Source organism: Mastomys coucha, unplaced genomic scaffold, assembly GCF_008632895.1.
Source record: "Mastomys coucha isolate ucsf_1 unplaced genomic scaffold, UCSF_Mcou_1 pScaffold23, whole genome shotgun sequence".
In the NCBI taxonomy this organism is placed as follows: Eukaryota; Metazoa; Chordata; class Mammalia; order Rodentia; family Muridae; genus Mastomys; species Mastomys coucha.
This window is the reverse complement of record NW_022196906.1, coordinates 102119801-102144401: the sequence shown is the minus strand read 5'-3', so window position 1 is coordinate 102144401 and position 24601 is coordinate 102119801. Positions and strand designations below refer to the sequence as shown.

At 43.5% G+C, this 24601-nt stretch overlaps 1 protein-coding gene and 1 pseudogene across 2 annotated transcripts in view; both read left to right on the top strand.

Annotated features, from left to right (window-relative positions):
- The first annotated feature begins 1763 nt into the window (after positions 1-1763).
- The window catches only part of Ccdc36 (coiled-coil domain containing 36), a 26969-nt gene continuing 4131 nt past the window's right edge, over positions 1764-24601 (top strand). Inside the window, exons 1-6 of one of the 2 annotated variants that reach the window (XM_031343938.1) lie at positions 1764-1820; positions 5686-5752; positions 12916-13081; positions 16322-16485; positions 20927-20975; positions 21320-21407. In XM_031343938.1, coding sequence (XP_031199798.1) covers positions 5697-5752; positions 12916-13081; positions 16322-16485; positions 20927-20975; positions 21320-21407 — 523 coding nt within the window. In that variant the 5' untranslated portion in view covers positions 1764-1820; positions 5686-5696. Of the gene's footprint in view, positions 1821-1875; positions 2004-5685; positions 5753-12915; positions 13082-16321; positions 16486-20926; positions 20976-21319; positions 21408-24601 lie in introns of those variants that run through there. The other variant, XM_031343939.1, reaches the window with a different exon arrangement.
- LOC116074064 lies at positions 3802-3908 on the top strand (annotated as a pseudogene).

Genomic DNA, 24601 nt, shown 5'->3' with positions numbered 1-24601 from the left:
TTTTTCAAGGACAAGGGTTTTTGTGTAGCTCTGGCTGTCCTGGAACTCACTCTGTAGATCAAGCTTGTCTTGAACTCACAGAGATCCACCAGCCTCTGCCTCCTGAGTGCTAGGACTAAAGGCGTACACCACTATCAGCCTGCTTTTGTTTTGTTTTAATTTTTTTGTTTTTGTTTTTGTTTTTGTTTCTCACTCTGTAGCCCAGATTGGTTTGGAAGTCACAGCAAAATACTATTCCTTCAGCATTCCAAGTACTGAGACTAAAGGTGTGAGTAACTGGCTCCAACTTTTTTTTTTTTTTGAGACAGGGTTTTTCTATTCTGTATTCAAGACTTCCCAGAAACTGGCTATGTAGCCCAGGCTGATCTCCAATTCCTGATACACCTACGTGTCGCTAGGACTACAGGTCTCACCATATTTGGCTAATTTATTTTTTGCTGTACCAGTGATGGGACCCAGGGCCTTCCATATGTTGTGTATGCTTTCTACTGCTGAGCTCTATACCCCAAACTAGGTTGTGAGTTTTTGCTTGTATTTTGAGATAGAATCTCACTATGTAGTTCTGGATAAGCTAGAACCCCTTATATATAGACCAGGATGGCTTTGAACTTGGATCTATCTTCTTACCTACGCAAGGGCTGGGATTTCAGGCATGTGCTACCATGTCTGACTTTGACACAGTGTCTCACATATCCTAGTCTGGCCCCCAACTCACTCTCTAGCCAAAAAGACCTTAAACTTCTAATTTTTTTGCCCCCAGCCACCCAGAATGCTAGGATTCCAGATGTACACCATAATTGTCTCCATTGTTTTGTTACATTTTTACATAGAGTGTACATTTTTTAGAATTTTATATAAATAGAACCATACAATTTGTACTCTTTTGTGTCTGACTTCTGACTTCTACTTAGCATAAATATTTGAGGTTTATGGGCACTGATGTAGTAATTGTTCCGCCATTTTTATTACTTGGGTTTTTCTGTTTTTTGGTTTGTTGTTTTTTTGTTTTTTGTTTTTTGAAACAGGGTTTCTCTGTATAGCCCTGGCTGTCTTGGAACTCACTCTGTAGACCAAGCTGTCCTCGAACTCAGAGATCACAGCCTCTGCCTCCTGAGTGCTGAGATTAATGGCATGCAACCACTTCCCAGCTTAAATTATTATTTTTTGTTTGTTTTTGGTTTTTGTCTTGTTTTGCCTTTGTGTATGTGTGAGTTTATGCTCATGCCCGTTGCACACACATAGAGGTCAGAGCACCACGTTCTAGGGTCTCAGAACTTAATTCTATCTTTGTGGATCCTGAGGAGCAAAGCCAGGGCTTTACTGGCTGAGCTTGAGTTCCCTGTTGTCTGAATATAGCAAATCTCTTCACTCTGGCTCCAGATGCTCCGGCTATTCTGATATAGCCAGACCATAACTCAAGGCTAGCTAGAAGCTTAGCCATATCCTGCTCTTTGGCGCCCTTACCCACCAGCAATGGGCATTCCCGGGGCCTCCATTTTTTAGGTGGGAAGTGGGGTGGGGCATTGGACCCTAAGAAGACCTGTGCTGAGCAACCAGACCTGAGGGTTCAGGCTCGTGGGGGTCTGCGGGGGTCTGCGGGCTGCTTGCGGCTTCGGGGCGCTCCGCAGCAGTTAGTCAGCCTACTGTTGACACCCGGTAAAAAAGCCTCTGGCCTCGTGCAGAAGGGGGCGGAGTCGAGGATCGGCATTCTCATTGGTGAGCGCAGCCAGGGGGCGGGGCCTCACCTCGGCAGACTTTCTTAGGCGCTGAGGACAACGCTGGGAGGTGTGCGTGTGGTGCCGCGTGTGGTGCTCGTGGAGGTGAGACCACGAGGGGCGAGGGGCACGAGGACCGTGACGAGTGGGCAGAGATGGGGAGGTTGGGGGACCTGGGGCCTCGCAGGCCACGCGGCCACTGGAACCCTGGCCTGAGGCTCCCGGCGGCTTCTCGTCAGCCTCTCACAGGGCCGGAGCTTCCAGTGGGAGATGAGTCAAGCTTGGGAAGTGAGTGAACGGGGGAATCAGAGAGACCAACCCGAGATTTGTTTTTATTGTTACGAACAAATAAAAAGAAAAAAAGGAAAAGTAAGTCATCTGGAAAACACATAGGAATGATTATCCAGAAGCTTCGAGGTTCTCTTAAAACATTACTTTAGCCGGGCGGCGGCGGTAGCGCACGCCTTAATCCCAGCACTCAGGAGACAGAGGCAGGCAGATTTCTCTGAGTTTGAGGGCAGCCTGGTCTACAAAGGGAATTCTAAGTTAGCCAGGGCTACAGAGTAGGATCCTGTCTCAAGACAAAAACAAAAAACAAACAACAACACAACAAAACAAAAACTATATATTTTTATTTTTTTATCTTTTTAATTTTTTCGAGACAGGGTTTCTCTGTATAGCCCTGGCTGGCCTGGAACTCACTCTGTAGACCAGGCTGGCCTCCAACTCAGAAATCCACCTGCCTCTGCCTCCCAAGTGCTGAGATTAAAGGCGTGCGCCAACACTGTCCGCTTAATATTTTTTTAAACTATACTTGTTTACAGGGAGGGCCTTTTGGAAAGGTAAGAGAACAGTTTTCAAGAGTTGGCTCTTATCTTCGCCATGTGGATCTTGGGGATTGAACTTGAATAGTCAGGGTTGCTAACAAGCATTTTTACCCATGTTTAGTCCTGAGAGAAAGCTTCTTGACCAGACAATATGAGAGTGAACAATTCCTCTTGGCAATTAGGTGAAAGGGGACCAGAAGTCTTTTCAGAAACTAGCCTTTTCAGCATTGGGGGAGGGGTGTTGGGGGAATGTAGAAGATACAGGATACAGTGTGGGGAGGGAGGTGTTGAAGGCTTTCACTCCAGGGCCCCATTTCTCAGAGCTGCAATAGGACAGCCTGAGCTATATAGGGAGTTCCAGATCTATCTCTTGTTAAGTAGTAGAACCTTGTTCCAAGAAAACCCAGCTGGACATGGTGAGGGATGTGTGTTATCCTAGCACTATCTGTGGCTGAGGAGAGCCAGGCTGGAGTTCATAGTGAGATCCTGTATACAAACAAAACATCCACGTACTAGGTAGGCAGAGGCAGGCAGATCTCTGAATTCGAGGTCAGCCTCCTCTACATGATGAGTCCTAAGCAGCCAGGGGTACATAGTAAGACTATGTCAAAATAAGTAAATAAAACCCCAAAACTAGCTGGGCAGTGGAGGTACATGCCTTTAATGCCAGCACTTAGGAGGCAGAGGCAGGTGGATGGATATTTGTGAGTTCGAGGCCAGACTGATCTACAGAGTAAATTTTTTTCCTTTGTTTTGTTTTGTTTTGTTTTTCAAGACAGGGTTTCTCTGTGTATCCCTGGCTGTCCTGGAACTCACTCTGTAGAACAGGCTGACCTCCAACTCAGAAATCTGCCTGCCTCTGATTTCCAAGTGCTGGGATTAAAGGCGTGTGCCACCACTGCCCAGCTACAGAGTAAATTTCATGACAGCCAGGGCTACACAGAGAAACCCTGTCTTAAAAACAACAACAACAAATGAAAAACCAAAAAAAAGAAAAAAGAAAAAAAAAAGCCAGGTGGTGGTGGTGCACACCTTTAATCCCAGCACTTGGGAGGCAGAGGCAGGTGGATTTCTGAGTTTGAGGCCAGCCTGGTCTACAGAGTGAGTTCCAGAACAGCCAGGGCTACACAGAGAAACCCTGTCTCGAAAAACCAAAAAACAAAACAAAACAAAACAAAAAAACAACAAAAACCCCAAAGCCAAATAGATAATGATGTGATGAAAGCCACGGGACCTGTACAATCAGGGTTCAAAAATACTTGTAGCCAGTTAAGCTGACTTTATGGGGGTCTGGTGTACAAAGGTTGCAAACATAGGTAGTTTATGCAGCTTATGTGGGTTGCCCTGGGGGACCTTGGAGACAGTGTTTTGGTAGATTTATGTCTCTGATTTCAATGCTGTCCTCCAGTCTATGATCCTGAAAGTTTATACAGGGTGCCTCTGGGAAGCTCTAGGGCATAGTAGCCAGGACTTACATTGGTCAGGTCGTCATGACCTTCAGCACCAAGCAGAACATACGGAACATTTGATTAAGGGTCTGTATAGTACCAAGTTCACATTCCTTGGCTAGGATCCACATTTCAAAGAAGCAGGGCTTTCCCAAGTTTAATACAGATGAGTTTGAAGATGTGTTATCTGAGAAGCAGCTTTTGGGTCCCCTGGACTAGCCAAAGGCCCTGCACTCCTTGGGACTTCCATGGTGTTGTCCTATATCCACCAAACCATGCTCACTAATTTCACAATCAGTCTGGAAAAAAAAAAAGAGTCCAGAACTACAGAGTGTATGATGGGCCAGGGGGAGCCACTGCGACTCCCAGGGCCACCCTCTCTTCACAGGCATTCAAAGAGTCCAGAACTACAGAGTGTTGATGGGCCAGGGGGGAGCCACTGCGACTCCCAGGGCCACCCTCTCTTCACAGGCATTCAAAGAGTCCAGAACTACAGAGTGTATGATGGGCCAGGGCGGAGCCACTGCGACTCCCAGGGCCACCCTCTCTTCACAGGCATTCTTCCTTTATTCATCAGTCAGAGCCCTTCTTGTGGCTCCACTTTTCCTGCTTTCTTTAATAAAGAGGAGCTGATAAATGAAGAGGGAATCCTGCACTTGAAAGTTTCAAGTGTGTGCATTTAAAGTGTCATTTACCTTGATGGATAGGCATATTGGAATGACCTATCTGGTCATTAGTCCATGTCTGGCAGAATCATCAAGGAGAAGGCTCTGGCTGTTAGGATCTGTATTCTCTGGAAAGTTAAAAGCTCATTCACTTAATAGGAGACAAAAGACTAGCTCAGGCCGAGGACATTAGCCCATGTGGTTCCTAGACATAGTTAAGAGAACACTAAGACTATACCCTCTTCCCATTTTGGAGACAGCCCATGACCAAGGCAACTCTTAGTATAAGGACAACATTTAATTGAGGCTGGCTTACAGGTTCAGAGGGTCAGTCCATTATCATCAAGGCAGGAGCATGGCAGTGTCCAGGCAGGCATGGTCCAGGAGGAGCTGAGAGTTCTACGCCTTTATCTAAAGGCTGCTAGGAGAAGATTGGCTTCCAGGCAGTTAGGATGAGGGTCTTAAAGCCCACGCCCACAGTGAAGCCACACCTACTCTAGTAAGGCCACACCTCCTGGTAGTGCCATTCCCTGGGCCAAGCATATTCAAACCTCCGCAGGCCCCTTAGGACTGAAGTTAAAGATGGTTGGGAGCTGCCAGCCATGTGGGTGCTAGGAATCAAATCTAGGACCTTTGGAAGAGCAGCCAGTGGTATTAGCTGCTGAACCATCTCTCCAGCCCCCTATCACAAGGTTGAATAATGTACTCTGGCTGGCCTGGAACTCACTATGTAGACAAGGCTGGCTTCAAAGTCACAGATCTCTCTCTATATGAAGCTTAGATGGACCATTGAATTTGTCCCAGTCTTCTTACTTCTACCTCTTACAGTTAAGACTGAAGTGTCTAATTGTCATATCTGGCTTATAGTACAGTTTGGTAGCAGAAAAGATCCATTTCTGACACATTAAGTAGTGGAGTTTTCTACCAAATTGGATCAGAACAAAACTGTTGGAATGTTCCTACATGTAATTAGTACATTTGAAAATGCACTGTATTAATCTTCTGAGAAGATTTCTCTGCTCTCTCATAGGAGCACAAAAAATGAATTTTAATGTCTGGAATGTCAAAGAGATGCTCAGCATCCCCTCAGGCTCTGGGTAAGTTTTCTGGATATTTTCTTTGATATTGAAGTCCTGTGGTTTTATTGATTTTCACAGGAAGTCTTCTTCCTACAGCTAGAGTAGCTATTGGATAGTGCTAGAAGCAGCCTGTGCTACCCTCCTCTCCTCCTCCTGTGCCCCATGCTGCCTCTTTCCTTTCCTTCTACTATGTCCCATGCTACTCTCCTCTCCTCCTCCTGTGGCTGCTCTTTCTTTTTATATGTGTCTTGTTCCTCCCATTTATTTTCTGATTGGAAAAATGATGTCAGTTTAGGGGAGATAGCTGAGGGTAAAGTGCTTGCCTGTCCAGTGTGAAGACTTGAGTTTGAATCTCTAAGCCCACAGAAAAAGTTGGACACAGTGACATGTGCCTGACATCCACTGAGAAAAGGTAGTAGATAGAGGAGGAAGATCCTCTAGAGGTTCACAGACCAGCCAGCTTGGCCTGTGTGGCAGAGTTCTAATGAGAGATCTTGTCTCCAACAGAAGCCAGACGGTACCAAAGGACAAGCACACAATGGTGTCGTCTGATTTACATAGAGATGAAATTCATCCACATGCATGTGTAAGCGTGTATGTGCGTACACACACACACACACACACACACACACACACACCTTCACCCATATGAACATGCATTTGAACTTCCACACAGACACCCACAGGAACTATCAATGCAATTCTGTATATCAACTCTGTTTACATTGTATATCAGCTCTGTTTACAACATTCAGTCTTGGGATGGATCTTGAATTTTTGAGAATCAGATATAGAGCCCCAAATGGTGAAACTCACCTGAAGTGGGCAACTTCAGGCAATTTCTATTTTGGAATAGAAAGAAATAAAATCAATTCCGTGTTCAGATGTTTGTTTGTGTAAGGTAATTTGTAGCTGCTATGAAGATAAGAGCCTTTCCAGCTACTGCCAAGATCCATTGAGATACTGCAAATGCGGCATCTACTGTCCAGGTGGACAAGTACCCACCACCCTGCAGTAAACCTGCCATTTCTAAATTGCTGGGGATGGCTGAAAGGGGATGTACAGTTTTTGCATCCCTTCATTATTGGATAGTTTCTTTCCTAACACTTTCTCAAAGAAACTTGCCAATTAGAGAGGGGGGTGGGAAGAAGAAGAAAAAAACAATCTAGGGGTTGAAATGATGGACTTCATCTTAGAGAACCTGACCTAAGGTTGAACTCAAGTTAACTAAAAACTGGCACCTAGCACCAGTTTCCAGGTTATTCCCTAACAAGCCTGCACCTCCAGGTTACAAGCCTGCCCTGACACTTTCCTTCCTAACAACCGCCAGTCAGAGGAAAGCAGAGGTTAAGTTTATGGTTTGGCTTCCAGCACCAGCCAATTATGTAAAAGGCCATAATGGCCCCAGTTAGATGTGTACCAGGCTAGATACTGCTGCTTGCTTCTATAAATGCTTGCCTGAAGCTGGACTCAGGGCCCCTCCCGTTCTCCTGAGTCATGTGGCCCAAGCTTGAGCTTGAACAAAGAGACCATAATGGAACTGCATCAGAATCTCCTCCTTAGTGGTCTTTGGGGTTAAGGCCCTGGCACACCAGCTCCAGTTGAGAGCTCTTACTTTTTTTGCAGAGGACTCAGGTTTATTTCCTAGGATCCACGTGGTGGTTTACAAGCATCTGTAACTCTACTTTCAAGCAATTGATCAGACGCTCTTAACTCAGTGGGCACCCAGTACACACATAGTATACATACATACATGCAGGCAAAGCACTCATATACATAAAATTAAGTAAACATTTTTTTAAACCTACTCTTTTTTTATTCCTCAAAAAGGGATTATGGCTGTCAGGCATAGTGGCCCACACCTTAAATCTCAGTATTCCCAAGGCAGAGGTGGGCAGATCTCTGTGAGTTCAAGGCCAGCCTGGTCTACAGCCAGGACAGAGAAACCCTGTCTCAAAAGCAAAATGAAAGGACATGTTGTTTATACAGAATAGAGAAAACTGACCTTTGTTTGCATCTGTTGTTGTTTAAGGTATAATTCTCCATGATTTAAGTAGCTCACAGAGCTGGGCTTCCTCCCCACCTTTTTTTTCCCCACTGTTAATAATTATTATCTTTATCCTGAGAGAAAAGGAAATCAGCTATTTTGAATAATGATTATGAAATGCAGCTATATTGTAATTTATTATGTACAGCTCAACTTTAGCTAACCTCAGAAAATGACTCCATCAATAAAATAATTGACCATCCCTATGCTGAGCTGTTTCTTTTGTTTTAATAATGCTTGTCCATATCAATATATAAACAGATTTTATATTGATAATATGATTCTTTTGGCTTAAAATATTTATTTAAATGCTATTCAATTTAAGTTTAATGTTTGGCAAAGTTGTGATTTATTTGTACACTTTTTGTTGTTGTTGCTGTTGTTTTGTTTTTGTTTTTGTTTTTTATTTTTGGTTTTTTGAGACAAGGTTTCTCTGTATAGCCCTGGCTGTCCTGGAATTCACTCTGTAGGCCAGGCTGGACTCAAACTCAGAAATCTGCCTGCCTCTGCCTCCCAAGTGCTGGGATTAAAGGCGTGTGCCACCACAGCCTGGCTTACCATTTATTATATGTGTATGCATCTGGCTTTGTGCGTGCATTCATGCCATGTCTTCAGTCTCCAGATGGGCTACTTTTGTGTTGTCTTTATAGTGGGTTCTGTCCACTATGTTCAAATGTGATTGTACCATTAACATCTACTTTAGCTCTTCAGATGTGATGCATGTTTTGGTTTTGGTTTCTATATAGGATCTAAAACTGAACTCTAGACTGTTCTGGAACTTACTTTTGCCTTCTAATTAGTTTCAAACCTTCTGCCTCACCCTCCTGAATGCCAGAATCCCAGGTTCAAACACTGGTATGTATTTCCACAGAATACAAGTTACAAGTTCACAGCTTCCAACTTGGAAGCAAGAAAGACAAATAGACACTAACAGGTAGAAGAGCAGTCTCTGCTTCAAAAACAACTTTGGCAGGGCTGGTGCGTCTGAAGACAGCTACAGTGTACTTATTTATTTATAATAATAAATAAATCTTTAAAAAAAAACAACTTTGGCCAGATCAGAATTGTTCATAATCTCCATTGTATGGTTGGTTTGTTTTGAAACAGGATCACACTATGACCCCTGGCTGTCCTAAAACTTCGTGTAGATCAGGCTAGCCTTGAGCTCACATAGGTCCACCTGCCTCTGCCACACCTGACCATAATCTCCATTCTATATGGGCCAGAATTAGTCTCATTCACCTGTTCAGTTTCCCATAACCAAATGCCATAGTCAGTATGTGAAGAATGTGTTCACGACTCTGGAGGCAGAGGGTTGCACTAGGGTGTCAATACAGTCGGTCTCTGGTGCAGTGTGTCTTCCTTTCAGGCCAACACCCTACTTCGTATTTTCACACAATTGCCTAGGGTTGGAGATGGGAGTGGAATATTGAACATTTTTGTCTAGTTTTCTGGTGGGCTTTTGGGGCTTTTTGTTTGTTTGTTTGGAATTTTTGTTTTGTTTTGTTTTTAAGACAAGGTTTCTCTGGGTAGCTGCCTGTCCTGGAGCTCTCTTTGTGGACCAAGTTGGCCTTGAACTCAGAGAGATATGCCTGTCAAAGCCTTCTGAGTGCTGGGGTTAAAGGCAAGTGTCCAGTTAAGGCACACTCAGCTCAGGCTCTCTCTCCAGTTCTGTTGCCTTCATTCACTTTCCAAGTGATCTGTTGTAATCGTATTTATATATGTTCACAAGTTCAGGGGTGGCGAGATGGCTCAGTGTGTAAGAGCACTGACTGCTCTTTTAAAGGTCCTGAGTTCAAATCCCAGCAACCACATAGTGGCTCACAACCACCCATAGTGAGATATGACACCCTCTTCTGGTGTGTCTGAAGTCAGCTACAGTGTGTTTAGATATAATAATAAATAAATCTTTGGGCCAGAGCAAGCAGGGACTGAGCAAGCAGGGTTGACCGGAGCGAGCAGAGGTCCTAAAAAATCACTTCTTAGCAACCACATGATGTCTCACAACCATCTGTACAGCTACAGTGTACTCATATACATAAAATAAATAAATGTTTAAAAATTTTTCACAAAATGACATGTAATAGAGTTTACTTTAAATAAAGTTCTACTTTTTTTTGGTTTTATTTTATTTTATTTTATTTTTGGTTTTTTGAAACAGGGTTTCTCTGTTTAGCCCTGGCTATTCTGGAACTCACTCCATAGACCAGGCTGGCCTTCAACTCAGAAATCTGCTTCTCTCTGCCTCCCAAGTGCTGGGATTAAAGGCATGTGTCACTACTGCCTGGCAAAGTTCTACTTTTTAAACTTTGTGTGTGTGTGTGTTATGGGTACATGTGCTAGGCTATCTGTATAATGTTCAGAGGACCTGGTTCTCTTCTACATTTATGAATTCCAGCTTGCCAGGCTTATGTGGCAAATGCCTCTGCCTGCTGAGCAATCTTGCCCTAACGTTTTGTTATTCATGTGTTTTTACATAAATCTACCTTATTGCTTTCAACTACTGCATCAGCTAAATGAACAGATTCGTTTCTTAAAGAGAATGTCAAACTGGGTGATGGTAATGCACGCTTTTGATCTCAGCAGTCAGGAGGCAAAGGCCAGTGTAGGCTTAGATTTTTCAAAACCTGCTTTTAATAAGAGTTCTTAAATCCTTTAACCTCCCTTCTAGCCCACCACACACCAAAGGTAGTGGAAAAGAAAGAAAAGGTATTAGGATAGCAGGGATGTGGACATGTGTAGAATTAGTTCTTTGGAGCAAATCTAATCTGCGTTGTCAAGCTAGCAGCAGTTCATTCAGTTCACAGGAGTCAGCAGCGGCAGCCGGATCCACTCGCAAACACGGTTCAGAAACCAACAAGGACAGGTTGATCCAGAAGAAAGCATGAGGCTCTGCTGTATGCTGTTGAAAAGCAGTTCCTTGGGGTGACTTCAGTCTCCAATTGTCAGGGTACCAGCAGTCCACTTCAGTAGTGTCAGGATAGCAAATGTGAATCAGCAGCGGTGGCACAAGCCAGCAGAAAGCCAAGCCTCTGGGGAGTCAGCAGCAGCAGTGGCACAAGCCAGCAGAAAGCCAAGCCTCTGAGGAGTCAGCAGGAGTCAGCAGGAGTCAGCAGGAGTGAGTGACCAGGACCAGCAGGGATGCCAGGAAATGTTTTCTGCCTTGCCTTTTTCAACAAAGTGAAGATCAGTGAAGACAAGACACAAGACCAGGGCTGGAGAGATAGCTCAGTGGTTAAGAGCACTGACTGCTCTTCCAGAGGACCTAAGTTCAATTCCCAGCAACCACATGGTGGCTCACAACCATCTGCACTGGAGTCTGATGCCCTCTCTGGTGTGTCTGAAGAGAGCAATGGTGAATTAAATAAATAAATAATTAATAAATAACCCTTTAAAAAAAGACACAAGACCAACTAAGTGTTGCAAAGCTAGCTATGCAATCCCGCCATCACTGTCCATTGAGTTCTGTTTATACTCCCTCCAAACATCATGTGTCCTCCCATGGGTCTTGCCTCAGCAAAACAACACGAGTCTAGTCTGTCTTAGCTAAACTCCATATGAGTCTGTACCAGCTGACGTGGAGACTTCCAGAAACTTCCACTTCACTCTGCCAATCAGCCAGAGTCGGAGGAAGTGGCCAGAAGGCGCCAGAACACCACCAGAAGTTTTTTGAAACTTTCTATGAAATCACGACCAGTAAGGAATGGCAAGGTGTACCAATACCATCAAGCGTTATCCACCTTCTGTTGGGTCATATTTATATTACCTCTTAACATTGTGCATCCTTTCACGTTTTTGCTGTAGAAAACATCCTTTATTCTGTGTCTGCTTCAGTGAAACATTCCTTCCTACGTCTGCTTTAGCAAATCATCCTTTCACCTGTGTGACCCAGCAAAACATTTGCCATAACTGACTTTCCACAGAAGCCAGAAGTTTCTACTTCAGACCCATGGATCTCTGAGCCTGAGGCCAGCCTGGTCTACAGAGTGAGTTCCAGAACAACCAGGGCAACACAGAGAAACCCTGTCTCGAAAAACTAAACCAACCAACCAAACAAACAAAAAGAGAATGCCTCTCAACCCCAAAAAGTTTCATAAACTTAGGTCTAAAAATGGTGTTCCTTGGGCCTGCTTTTTTTAACGTAACTGTAGCCATTTTGTATTCAGTGTCCATTTTGCTCATAAGGTGAAATTAAGTTCAGGTTCTCAGAGTCTACTTCCTAGAAGTAATTATCCACAGCTGACACTGAAGAATGTTACCAATAAGCCAAAAGTTATGTTTGAATTGCTCATGCTCTGTTAACTCAGTGTTCTGAAATCCCTCTGTTTACCTCACTCAGGACCAATCAACTTAAAGGATGGCTGATAATGCTTTGCCTAGATAGCCAAAAATGTTGTACCACTCCACTGCTTGTCTTTAAACTTGTGAAACTGTTATTTCATATAAAAAATCTGGGGCTGGAGAGATGGCTCAGTGGTTAAGAGCACTGACTGTTTTTCCAGAGGTCCCGAGTTCAAATCCTAGCTACACATGGTGGCTTACAACCATCCATAATGAGATCTGACGCCCTCTTCTGTTGTGTCTGAAGACAGCTACGGTGTATTTATATATAATAAATCTTAAAAAAAAAAAAAAAAATCTGCCCTGAGGACAGACTGATGCCACAATTAAGAGTCCTGAATGTTCAGGATTAGGTGTGCCTTCAATAAACTATTCTTGCTTAACTGAGATCACTGATCGTATGGATAGTGTGGCAATCCTGAACCCCAACAGTGTTAATGGCTCGAAATGCTGTAATACAAAGAGTAGTGGTGTCAGTCCTTTCTGTCTGCATTTCCATTTGATTGTTCCCCAGTTGTCAATCAAAGGTGTGTGTGGGGGGGGGGTTCATAATTTCTTTGTTCTTTATATGTCATAAAGACAGTGAATAAAGCATATCGACTTGGAGGTCAAAACAAACACAGCAGACACAAAACAAACACGTCTGCCTCTCTACATAATAGAGAGCCTGTCTCAAAACAACAACAAAACAAACATGCGCCCTCACCACAGTCTTCTGAAGTAGTAGCTGTGAGTTATGATCTGACATCTTCAGGATGCTTGTTTCCATAACGTTTTTCTTGCTTTGTTTCAGGGTCACTAAACCATCTAACTGGCATAGTAATCAGACTGACTGTTCTTCTCTCAGCGATTCCCAGTTCCTCTTTGGATCTCAGTTCTGTCCTGAAAATTCAGAGTCTCTGTTACCGTCCTTGGACGCTGCACGACACCCAAAACAGACACAACAGAACTCTGTGGATGTGAGTCTGAGCTACTTACATTTTTCCTTTTGAGAGAGAATTTGCTATGTAGGCAAATCTGGACTCTCCATCTCTGTTTTGAGATTGTTGGAATTGTAGGTTTAGGCCACCACCCCTATCTCTGATTTCTGAATTTTGCTGTACATAATTCATAGTTATTATGGAGATAAGCTTTAAAAAAGAATTATTCTATTGGAACATGAACATACTTTAGAATTGTACTCTGACGATTACTATCCTATGTGGGTTTGTGCTTTATTGATGACATTTTGTTTGTTTTTGAGTCAGGGTCTCACTTTGTAGCCTTCCCTATTCTAGAACTCCTTATATAGACCAGGCTGGCTTTGAATTTAGAGATCTGACTGCCTGTTCCTAAGTATTGGGATTAAAAGGATGCACCCCCATGCCTATCTTATTCATGACTTATTAATTAACCTAGAGGTCTGAAATTTAAAACAAAAAAACCATCCCCCCCCCCACACACACACATGCACACACACATATACACATACAGTTTCTTTTATTTCCAGAATGACAGAAAGTGCCAGTTCCTTGAGCATTGCGAGGGAGAGGCGAATATGCATATTTCTTCATGATTGTGAAAATTCCTAAGAAGCAATAACTTTTGTAAGATGGATTTATCTGTTTGCTTTTCTCTCTGTGTAGCCTTGGCTGGCCTGGAACTCACTACGTAGACCAGGCTGTCTTCACACTCACAGAGATACGTCTGCCTCTACCTTAAGAACACAGGGGTTCAAGGCATGCACCATCAATCCCACTGCTTCTGTAAGATAGGAATAGAGGAGTTAGAGTGATGGCTCAGTGGGACAAGTGCTCGCTGTATAAACTCAAAGACCTGGGTTCAAATTCCTAGAACTCATCGAAAGCCAAGCATGATGGTACATATCTAATCCTAGAGCTCATACAAGGGGATGGGAGGGTGAGACAGGAAACTAGCCGGCCAGCTAACCTGTCATATGCCGAAGTGAACACAAAGATCAGCTCTTCCTCAAACAAACTGGAAGGGCTCACCAACACCCGAGGTTGTCCTCTGACTTCCACACATGGCATATACATGCTCACATTTATGGACACAAATACATACATACACACAAACACAGGACTAAATCCATAAATAAATAAATAAAAGTAAGCCCTTTGACTTAAAAGAAATAAAGGAACACATTTTAGTTTTTCAGTACTGTTGATGGAATCCAGGGCCCAGCAGGGCAAGCATTCTACCAGTGAGCTATAGTCTAGCTCTCCTAATTTTTAAAACATTTATTCTTGTGAATGGAGAGATGGCTTAGTGGTTAACAGTACTGGCTGCTCTTCCAGAGGACCCAGGTTCAGTTCCCAGCACCCACATGGCAGCTCATATCTGTCTGTAACTCCAGTTCCAGAAGTTCTGACCTAGACATACATGCAGGCAAAACACAATAAAAAATACGAATCAAAACATTCATTTTAGCCGGGCAGTGGTGGTGCATATCTTTAATCCCAGCACTTGGGAGACAGAGGAAGGCAGATTTCTGAGTTCGAGGCCAGCCTGGTCTACAAAGTGAGTTTCAGGGCAGCCAGGGGTACACAGAGAAACCCTGTCTTGAAAAACAAACAAACAAACAAATAAATAAATACATTCTTTTTTTTCACAATCTCATGTATGTATAATGCACTTTGATTCCCCAGTATCTTCTCTTACCCGCTTTCCCTTCCCTCAGAACTCCTTCCTCCCACCAGGTTTCCCGCTGCTTTTCCAAGTGTTGTTTTATGGCCATTATAATTACTTTTCATTGTTTCTTTGCTTCTGAGACAATTTTTATGTTGCCCTGGCTGGCCTCAAAGGCACTGAATAGCTGAACTAACTGTGTAGCCAAAGATGATTACAGACTTCTTAATTATTAGCAGTACTGCATTATTGCATTGCTGTTTATTATTTGTGTCTTTGGGCACAAAGGACACCTTGGTAGAGATGGTTTTGTCTTTCTACCATGTGGATTCCAGGGGTAAAATGAAGGTTGGAAGGTTTGGTGGTAAGCATTTTTACTAATTGCACCATCTAATTTCTGAACCTCCTGGGATACCGACTAGCATTATCACTTTGTTATCTTTTTATGAAAACTAATTACATTCATTTTTTTGTGGGGGTTGAGCACTCACTGTCTTAGTGTTCTATTGCTGTGAAGAGACACCATGACCAAGGCAACTCTCATAAGAGAAAGCATTTAATTGGGGGCTTGCTTAAGGTTACAGGGGTTTAGCCTATGACCATCAAGGCAGGGAAAGGCAGAAAGTACGATGGTGTTGGAGCAGTAGCTGAGAGCTACATCCTGATTTGTAGGCAGAGACAGACTTTGCACTTGGCAAGGGCTTCTGAAACCCCAAAGCCCACCCTCAGCTACACACTAACTCCAACAAGGCCACACCTCCCCACCCTTCTAATCCTGTCAGCACCACTTCGCGGTGACAAAGCATTCAATTCATATAAGCCAGTTGGGGGTCATTCTAATTCCAACCGTAAGCGCTGAAGTCAGAGGTTTCTCACAGGTCCCAGGAAACGAACTCAGGCAGTTAGGCTTGGGAACAGGTGCCCTAGCCTAAGTCATCTCACCAGCCAATAAAAAGAACAGGTGCCCTCGCCTAAGTCATCTCACCAGCCCATAAAAAGGATGATTGAAGCTGGGCGGTGATGGCGGCCGCACGCGCCTTTAATCACTTGGGAAGCAGAAGCAGGCTGATTTCTGAGTTTGAGGCCAGCCTGGTCTACAGAGTGAGTTCCAGGACAGCCAGGGCTACACAGAGAAACGCTGTCTCAAACAAAAGATGATTGCCTAGTGGTGGTGCTTGCCTTTAATCCTAGCACCTGGGAGGCAGAGACAAGTGGATCTCTGTGAGCTCAAGTCAGCCTGCTTTTCAAATCAAATTCTAGGAAATCCAGGGATGTTACACAGAGTAACCCTGTCTCCAAAAACAAGACAAAACAAAACAAAAGGATCCTTAAAAATAAAATTAAAAATTATTTTAATTACCAACCTGGTCTACAGAGTGAGTTCCAGGAGAGCCAGGGCTACACAGAGAAACCCTGTCTCAAAAAACCAAAAAAAAAAAAAAAAAAGGAAAGTTGCTTTGTTATAAATATGATTTCCTGGTAGACCTTATGCTTGGCACTTAGATATGATTCTGCATTGTACAGAGATAATAGTGTGTGACATTTGGTTTTGCTTTTTTTTCATTTCATAGAATGAACCTAGTATTTTTACAAAATACCAGGCAAAGCCCCAGCTGCTTGGAGGCGATGCAAAAGATGAAGGCTTATTTTCTCTTCCTTTGCCAGTTGGGAAATCAAAAGGACTCTCGAAACAGTTTGAGGAGAAAAAACGAAGGGCGGCGGACCAGTCTGACAGGTACACACACCTTTTAAGAGGACAAGAAAGCTCGTGCTTTCGGAAGGAAACAAAATGTTATTAATAATCAGATAATTCAATTTCAGTATAATAGCATGCATTTATCAGGGATGTGCATAGCAAATAGAAACAGAATCAATAGTGTGCACACTATTCACACACACATGGGGCGGTCAGTAATAAAGATAAACTGACTTGTTTTGGAAGTTAGTTGATCCCATAAACTTTCCGTATGCATGAGAACCAAGAATCCAGAGATGTTGAGTCTGAACAGAGGGCCATAGAAGGAAGGGAAGAGATGTTTTGAAGTGTGAAGACTCAAGAACTAGAAGCTGGAATGTCCAGGGCAGAAGAAGCTGGATGTCATAACCCTTTAGCCTCTGGTCAGTTCATCAGTAGATTGGGTAATGTATATGCACTTCGATAAAGGTTAACTTGGTTTTTTTTCTTCTAAGGGTATCATGTAGCATCCCCCCCCACCACCATATATATCAGCAATAGAGGGCTTACCTAGCATGCCAGTACCCTAGATTTACTCTATTTCCACAAAATAAACAAATATTAAGTGGAAAACAAGGAGGGCAACATTGCAACAAGCTGAATGTTGAGGATGCACAACTGTAATCTCGGTTTTCAGGACGCAGATGTGGGAGGGTCAGGAGTTCTTGGCAACAGATAGCTCTGCTTACAGGTGAGTTGGAGTTACTGACAACTGGCTGCACCCTTGCTTTCTTCACTTTGCTTGGGTGTGTATTAGTTTTATTTCTCCTGCTATCTATGATAAAATAACCTGACAAAAGTAACCTGAAGCTAGAGAGGTGGTGGTACACACCTTTAATCCAGTACTCCAGAGGCAGAGGCAGAGGCAGGTTGATCTCTGTGAGTTTGAGGACAGCCTGGTCTACAGAGTGAATTCCAGGACAGCCAGGGCTGCACAGAAAAAGTCTGTCTCAAAAAAACAAAAAAAAAACATACAACAGCTTGAATAAGGAAGAGTAGTTCGAGGCCAGCCTGGTCTACAAAGTGAGTTCCAGGACAGCCAGGGCTATACAGAGAAACCAAACAAACAAACAAACAAAACAACAAAAAACTATAACCTGGCCCAAACTCCAGGTTATAGTCCATCTCTGTAGAGATGTCAAGACAGCAGGAACTTGAAGCGACTGGTAACAACGCGTGTACAGTTTGAGAGCGGAGGGATGGATAGGATGCCTGCATGTTCTCTCCCTTTTTCTACAGTTCAGGACCTACACCTAGGAAATGGGACTGCACCTTTAGAATGAGTCTTCTCATGTCAATTAACATAATGGAGACAATCACTAAGAAACATACCCACAAATCAACTTAATCTGGGTGATTTCTTGTTGAGAGTCACTTCTCAGGTGATTTTACATTGTTGAGTTGACAATTGAAATTAACCATCACTGCGTGTGTGCACCTGTCTGTGAGGAGCAGAGTTGGACTTCAGATGTTTCCCTCAATCATTCTCCACCCTTTTTGATTTCCACTTAATTTTTGTCTCAGTGAACTTTGACCTCATGAATTCAGCTTACACTAGCTAATTAGCAAGTACCGAGAATCTTCTGATTTTGTCTTCCCAACCCTGGAATTCCAGACATGCATCCCCATGCCTGGCTTTTATGTGCATGCCAGGGCTCCAAACTCAAGTCCCTTGTTCTTCCAAGGCAAATATTTCATCTACTGAGCTGTCTTCCCGCACCTCTGCCGTGGACTGGCACTAGATCCTGGGGTTGTCTTCCCGCACCCCCTGCCGTGGCCTCGCACTAGGACCCGGGGTTCTCTAATTAGGCTAGTTTAGCTAGCTGTTGAGACCCTGTAATTACAAGACTATGCCTGGCTGTGGTGCCTGGTCTAGAACTCAAGACTTTATGTTTTATAGAACCATCTCCTTCGTGTTCACACTCTTGCCTGTTAATTTTTTCTATTATGCTTTTAATTGTTTGAAACAGGACCTCACTGTATAGCCCAGACTGCCTTAAAATTTGTTGTGATCCCTCTGCCTTAGACTCTCAAGTCCTGGAATCATAGAAATGGACCACCAGCACCCAACTAGTAATTACTTTATGCTTTCTTCTATGTGACATGTGGATTTTAATGTAACCACTATAATTTTTGTCTCTGGAAGTAAAAAACTAGATTTTTTGAAAAATGCAAAATTCAAGTAATGTTATATTGCTTCTATCTAAATGTTTTCCTTCTAGATTTTATTTCTCAGAACATCTAGCTTGAGATGGTGTCTCGCTGTATAGACAAGGCTGACTTGGAACTGCCAGAGATTCAACTGTCTCTACCCTGACTTCCCCAGTGCTGGGACAGAAGGCATGAGCTACCATGCACAGCTGGATGTGGACAGAATTTTTTTTTTCCTTCTCTTTTTTTCTTTCTTTCTTTTTTATTTTTATTTATTTTTTTGTTCTCAGCACTAATGACAGCTGATAACTATAACCTAGTTGTTGTTTGTTTTGTTTTGTTTCTCCACACAGTGTTTCTTTGTGTAGCCCTGGCTGTTCTGGTACTCATCCTATAGACCAGGCTGGCCTCAAACTCAGAGATCCATCTGCCTCTGCCTCTGAAGTACTGTTCTATATGAATTTTTTTTCAGTTGATTAAAAAACAATTCCCCTAGAAATAGGGAGCTATTCTTGCTCTTCCAGAGGACCTGGGTTCAATTCCCAGTACCAACATGATGGCTTACAACCACTGATAACTTCATCCCAGAAGATCTGATGTCCTCTTCTGGACTCTGGGAACACCAGGCATACACATGGAGTATATACATAGGCAAAACACTCATACACATAAAATAAAAATAAAAATTTAAGCCAGGCCAGGTATAGTGTCTCACACCTCCCACAGAGACAGGCAGATGTCTGTGAGTTTGAGGTTAGCCTGGTCTACAAAGAGAGTTCCAGGACAGCCAGGACTGTTATACAGAGAAACCCCCGTCTTGAAAAAAAACAAAGCGGGCTGGTGAGATGGCTCAGCGGGTAAGAGCACTGACTGCTCTTCCAAAGGTCCTGAGTTCGGATCCCAGCAACCACATGGTGGCTCACAACCACCTGTGAAGAGATCTGACGCCCTCTTCTGGTGCATCTGAAGACAGCTACAGTGAATTACACAGGAGCTAGCAGGGGGCCGGCAGACATCCTGAGTTCAATTCCCAGCAGCCACATACATGATAGCTCACAGCCATCTGTACAGCTACAGTGTACTCATACACATAAAATAAATCTTTAAAAAAAAAAGAAAAAAGAAAGAAAAAAACAAAGCAAACCCAAACAAACTAAACCAAACCAACCAACCAAACAAGAACAAAGAAAGAAAATGTAAAACCAGACATTGTGGCTTTTTTCCAAATCCTCTGAATTTAGAAGGCTGAGGCAGGAGCATTGCCTGCATCTGGAGAAATGGCTCAGCAGTTGAGAGTGTTTGCTGCTCCTGTAGAGGACCCAGGTTCAGTTCCCCCTCCCCATCCTCACCCCCCTACATGAACTCTAATGAATATAATCAAAAAGAGTCAGGGGCCATTTGAGAGCTCAGTGAGTGAAAATACTTGCTGACAACATGACTTTAATCCCCAGAATCTTGATGGCTGAAGAAGAGAACTGATATCTCACGTTTCTGATAGCCTCCACATGAGTGCTGTACATTTGTGCATGAACACACAATATATGTAAATTAAAGTTTTTAAACTAAAAAGTACAAAAGTTGTAATTTAAACTATTTTGTGTATTTACATGGTTCTGTTTGCTTGTTTTGAGACACAGTGATATGTGGCTGTGGTTGTCCAGGAACTCTCTACACCAGGCTAGCCTTGAACTCACAGAAATCCACCTGCTTTTACCTACTAATTGCTGAGGTTAAAGGAGGGCACTACCATACCGGATTATTTTAATCATCATATCTGTCTATTCACTTTGCATGCATGGGTGCTATCACAAGTATCAGGACAGATAAGGTATGTACAAAAACCTGCCTCAAAAAGTCAGGAAGAAGAGCTGGAAAGCTGCCTTAGCACTAATTGTTCTTGCAGAGGACTTGGGTTTGATTCTCAGCACCTACATGGTGGTTCACAAACGTCCTTAACTCCAGTTCTGGGAGAACCAACAACCTCTCCTAACCTTCTTGGGCACCAGGCATGCATATGGTACACAGAGACATACAAGAGACAAAAAACTTATACACATGTGATAAATAAATCTTAAAAGCGGAGGGGAGATGGGGTAAATGGGAAGTAAAGCAGCCGGCTGCGGGATGGAAGGAAGAGAATTGTTTTCCAATTCACATTGGAAAACAGGTCCTTAGGGTTGGGGCTGGACAACTGAGCTTTCTCAGGCAGACTCTCCAACTTAGACATCTGTGTTTTTTTCAGTAGGGCACAAGGATTTATTTTCTTCTCCTTTTTCCCTCTCAACTCTAGTGAGACGCTGCACAATTTTGTTTCTCATTTTCCAGAAGTCATTCACAAGGTAGGTTCAGGTGTCTTATAGCGCATGCAGAGCAGCAGCGGTTCTACTGCTTTCCGTTAAATGACAGTTCTCCACGTCAGTAAGACAACAAATGGGTGGCACTTTCTTTTTTAAAATTTAAGTTTATTTTATGTATCGGGTGTTTTGCCTGCATGTCTGTCCACGAACCACCTGCACAGAGTCCTTGGAGAGCAGAAGAAGTCATTGTACCCCTGACGTTGGAGTCGTGAGCACCTTTTGGGTGCTGGGAATTAAACCCTGCTCTTAGAAGAGCAGACAGTGCTCCTAACCTCTGACCAATTCTCTAGTCACCATGTGGTTCCTTTCTTAATTTTGTTTCTTAGTTGCAGACGTCTGTGGAGAAGTCTGAGGAACATCTCAGCTCTAGAAGCCAGTCCATTTTAGATTCTGTGGAGAGCATAGCCAAGACTTGTGAGTGGCCCATGCTTTTTTGTTCATTTCTATTTTTTAAAATTTTGTCAGTGTCTCAAGGATAATGTTAGCAGCAGAGGGCACTGGTGAGCCACGAATGTGAACTTTCTGACCCTAGCCAGGTTTCCAGGGTGATCTCATATTGTTCATAAGAGGTAAGTGCATAAAATTAGGGCTACGTAATGGAGCCCACTGCTGTGTGACGACACTGTTTTGGTTGTTTCATTTTTTTTTTGTTTGTTTGTTTTGAGGCAGAGTATCTCTCTACATAGTCCTGGCCGGTATGGAACTCACCATTAGGCTGGCTGCCTCTGCTTCCCAGGTGCTGGAATTAAAGGCATGTTTCACCACACCTGCCTTGTAAACATTGGAGCAATTTTTTATGTTATTTATTTGGAAAAAAAAATGTTTATCTCTGTACCACTGGCTGGCTTGGAACTTCTGAATGACCAGGCTAAAAGTATATATTAGAGAACATCACTTAAGTAGTGCAGACTTTTAGAATGTGAATGGGTTCCCTAGGACTGGTATACAGACAGTCGTGAACCACCATGCTGTGTAAGTGCTGGGAATCAAACCCAGATCATCTGGAAGAGCGGGAGTTGCGCCGAGCTCTCACTAGCCCATGCCAGCACTTGGATCCCATGATGGCTTTTATGAAGTACTGGCCCTCTCCTCAGCTCCTTGCGGTCTCGAGGTAGCTCTGCCAGCCTTCTTACCGAATGCCTGAAATGAATCAGCAGCCTCCAGAGTCTCACATGGCTTGCCCACTGTGCTCTATGTAGACACTCTCCTCCTTAGGAGTTAGAAATACTCCAGCCTTGGTTTCAGTGAGAGTTGTTTTGTGATGAATCAGCCTTGGTCTTAAGGTCAGTTATAGAGTGCTGTTTGCAAAGTCCCCTCCCCCACCAATAAAGTGATTTACATGTAGATGAATGCCTTTATAAACACCCAGCACACTCTTCTCCTTAGCTATACACTTCTCTAAGACAATAGATGCTTGTGCGTCTGTACTTGTTTGCACTTATTTATTTTTATTTTAATCTAATTTGTCAGCCCATTCACACTTACAAAAATCAATGCTTCCTTGTATGATGTGATGGAGTAACTCTTCCATGAGTGCCTCAGTCTCGTACTCTTAGCTTTCCATTGCTTTGTAAGAAGTGATGGTGTGTGCGGTGGCAGTGGTGGAGGCTCGCCGTGCCTTTATTTTTTTTTTAAAGATTTATTTATTATTATAAATAAGTACACTGTAGCTGTCTTCAGATGCACCAGAAGAGGGCATCAGATCTCATTACGGGTGGTTGTGAGCCACCATGTGGTTGCTGGGATCCGAACTCAGGACCTTTGGAAGAGCAGTCAGTGCTCTTAACCGCTGAGCCATCTCTCCAGCCTTCATCATGCCTTTAATTCCAGCCCTCCAGAGGAGATAGATCTCTGGGTTCGTGGCCAGCCTGGTGTACAGGGTGAGTTCCAGGACAGCCAGGGTTATACAGAGAGATCCTATCTCAGAAAACAAACAAAAGAACAACAGAAAGAAGTGAAGGTTCGTTTTGGCTTCCAGAGTATTTAGCTTATGGCTCTTTGTGGAAACAGTGCTCATGGTGAGAACACACGGTGGCTTGTCCAGCTCGTTGTTCCGGAAAGGAGAGAGAAATTAAAGGACTAGGGTCCCTTGAGTGTAAGGAAGTGTCCCCAGTGGTCTGACTTACTGTACTAGGTCCTACCTCCTACAAGTACTGCCTCTATCCATGACTGCTTCAGACAGACAACCCAGTCAGGAGGGTCAGGAGCTTAAGGATAGCCTTGGCTGCATGAGGAATTGAAGGCCATCCAGGGTTACAGAGTGAGACCATGTCTCAACAAAACAAAACCTAATGAAAAAAATTTGGGGGGGAGGAGAGGAGGTTTTTAAGGCAGGGTTTCTCTGTATAGCCCTGGCTGTCCTGGAACTCACTCTGTAGACCAGGCTGGCCTCAAACTCAGAAATCTGCCTGCCTCTGCCTCCCACGTGCTGGGATTAAAAGTGTGTGCCACCACTGCCCGGCCTGAATGAAAGTTTTAAAAAATATATTTATTGCCAGGTGGTGCATATCTTTAATCCAAGCACTCAAGAATCAGAGGCAGCCAGGGATACACAGAGAAACCCTGTCTCGAAAAACCAAAAAAAAAAAAAAAAAAAAAAAAAAAAAAGAGTCAGAGGCAGGAAGATCACTGAGTTCGAAACCAGCCTGGTCTACAAAGGGTGTTCCAGGATAGCCCAGGCTACACAGAGAAATCCTATCTTGAAAAAAAAAAAAAGAATTGCCAGGTGCTGGCAGAGCAGGGAGCTGGTGGTAGTAGCAGTAGTAACTTTTTTTAAAATTCTTTAAAAACAAGACAGGCTAGACTGGAGTTTACCACGGCTTCAAGGCTGGTTTCAGAAGCATGATAGTTCTCTTCCTGCACCTTCCTAAGAGCTGGTGTTGTAGGTATGGGTCACCACTTAGCCTGTGGAGTTTTCAATATAGAAACAGTGGGGTGTGCTGTGTTTCCGAGAGCCTTCTAAAGGTATACACCTCTGTGACCAGCTCTTTTCTGGATTTAAATGCTATCCTCTTGATGAGTGTGGTTAAGCAACACCTATAATTCCAGCACTTGGAAGGTAGAAGAAGGATGATTCAGGGCAGCCTTGGGAGTTTGAAACTAGCCTGGGCTGAAGGGACTCTAGCCAGCCCGGGCATGGCAAACATGGCTCTGGCAGCCCTTGCCCTTCCCCTATTTCTGTTTCCTTGCTAAAAACCATTAGATTACATTCCTTTTTTTTTTTTAAGATTTATTTTATTTATTTTATGTATATAGATACACTGTAGCTGAACAGATGGTTGTGAGCCTTCATGTGGTTGTTGGGAATTAAATATTTAGGACCTCTGCTTCCTCTGGTCGGCCCCGCTCACTTAGTCCCTGCTCACTCCAACCCAAAGATTTATTTATTATTATATCTAAGTACACTGTAGCTGTCTTCAGACACAGCAGAAGAGGACATCAGATCTCATTCAGGTGGTTGTGAGCCACCATGTGGTTGCTGGGATTTGAACTCAGGATCTTTGGAAGAGCAGTCAGTGCTCTTAACCCCTGTGCCGTCCATCTCTCCAGCCCCAGATTACATTCCTAAAGCTAGCTGCCAAGGTCTGGCCCCTCATTTTGCCTCTCCC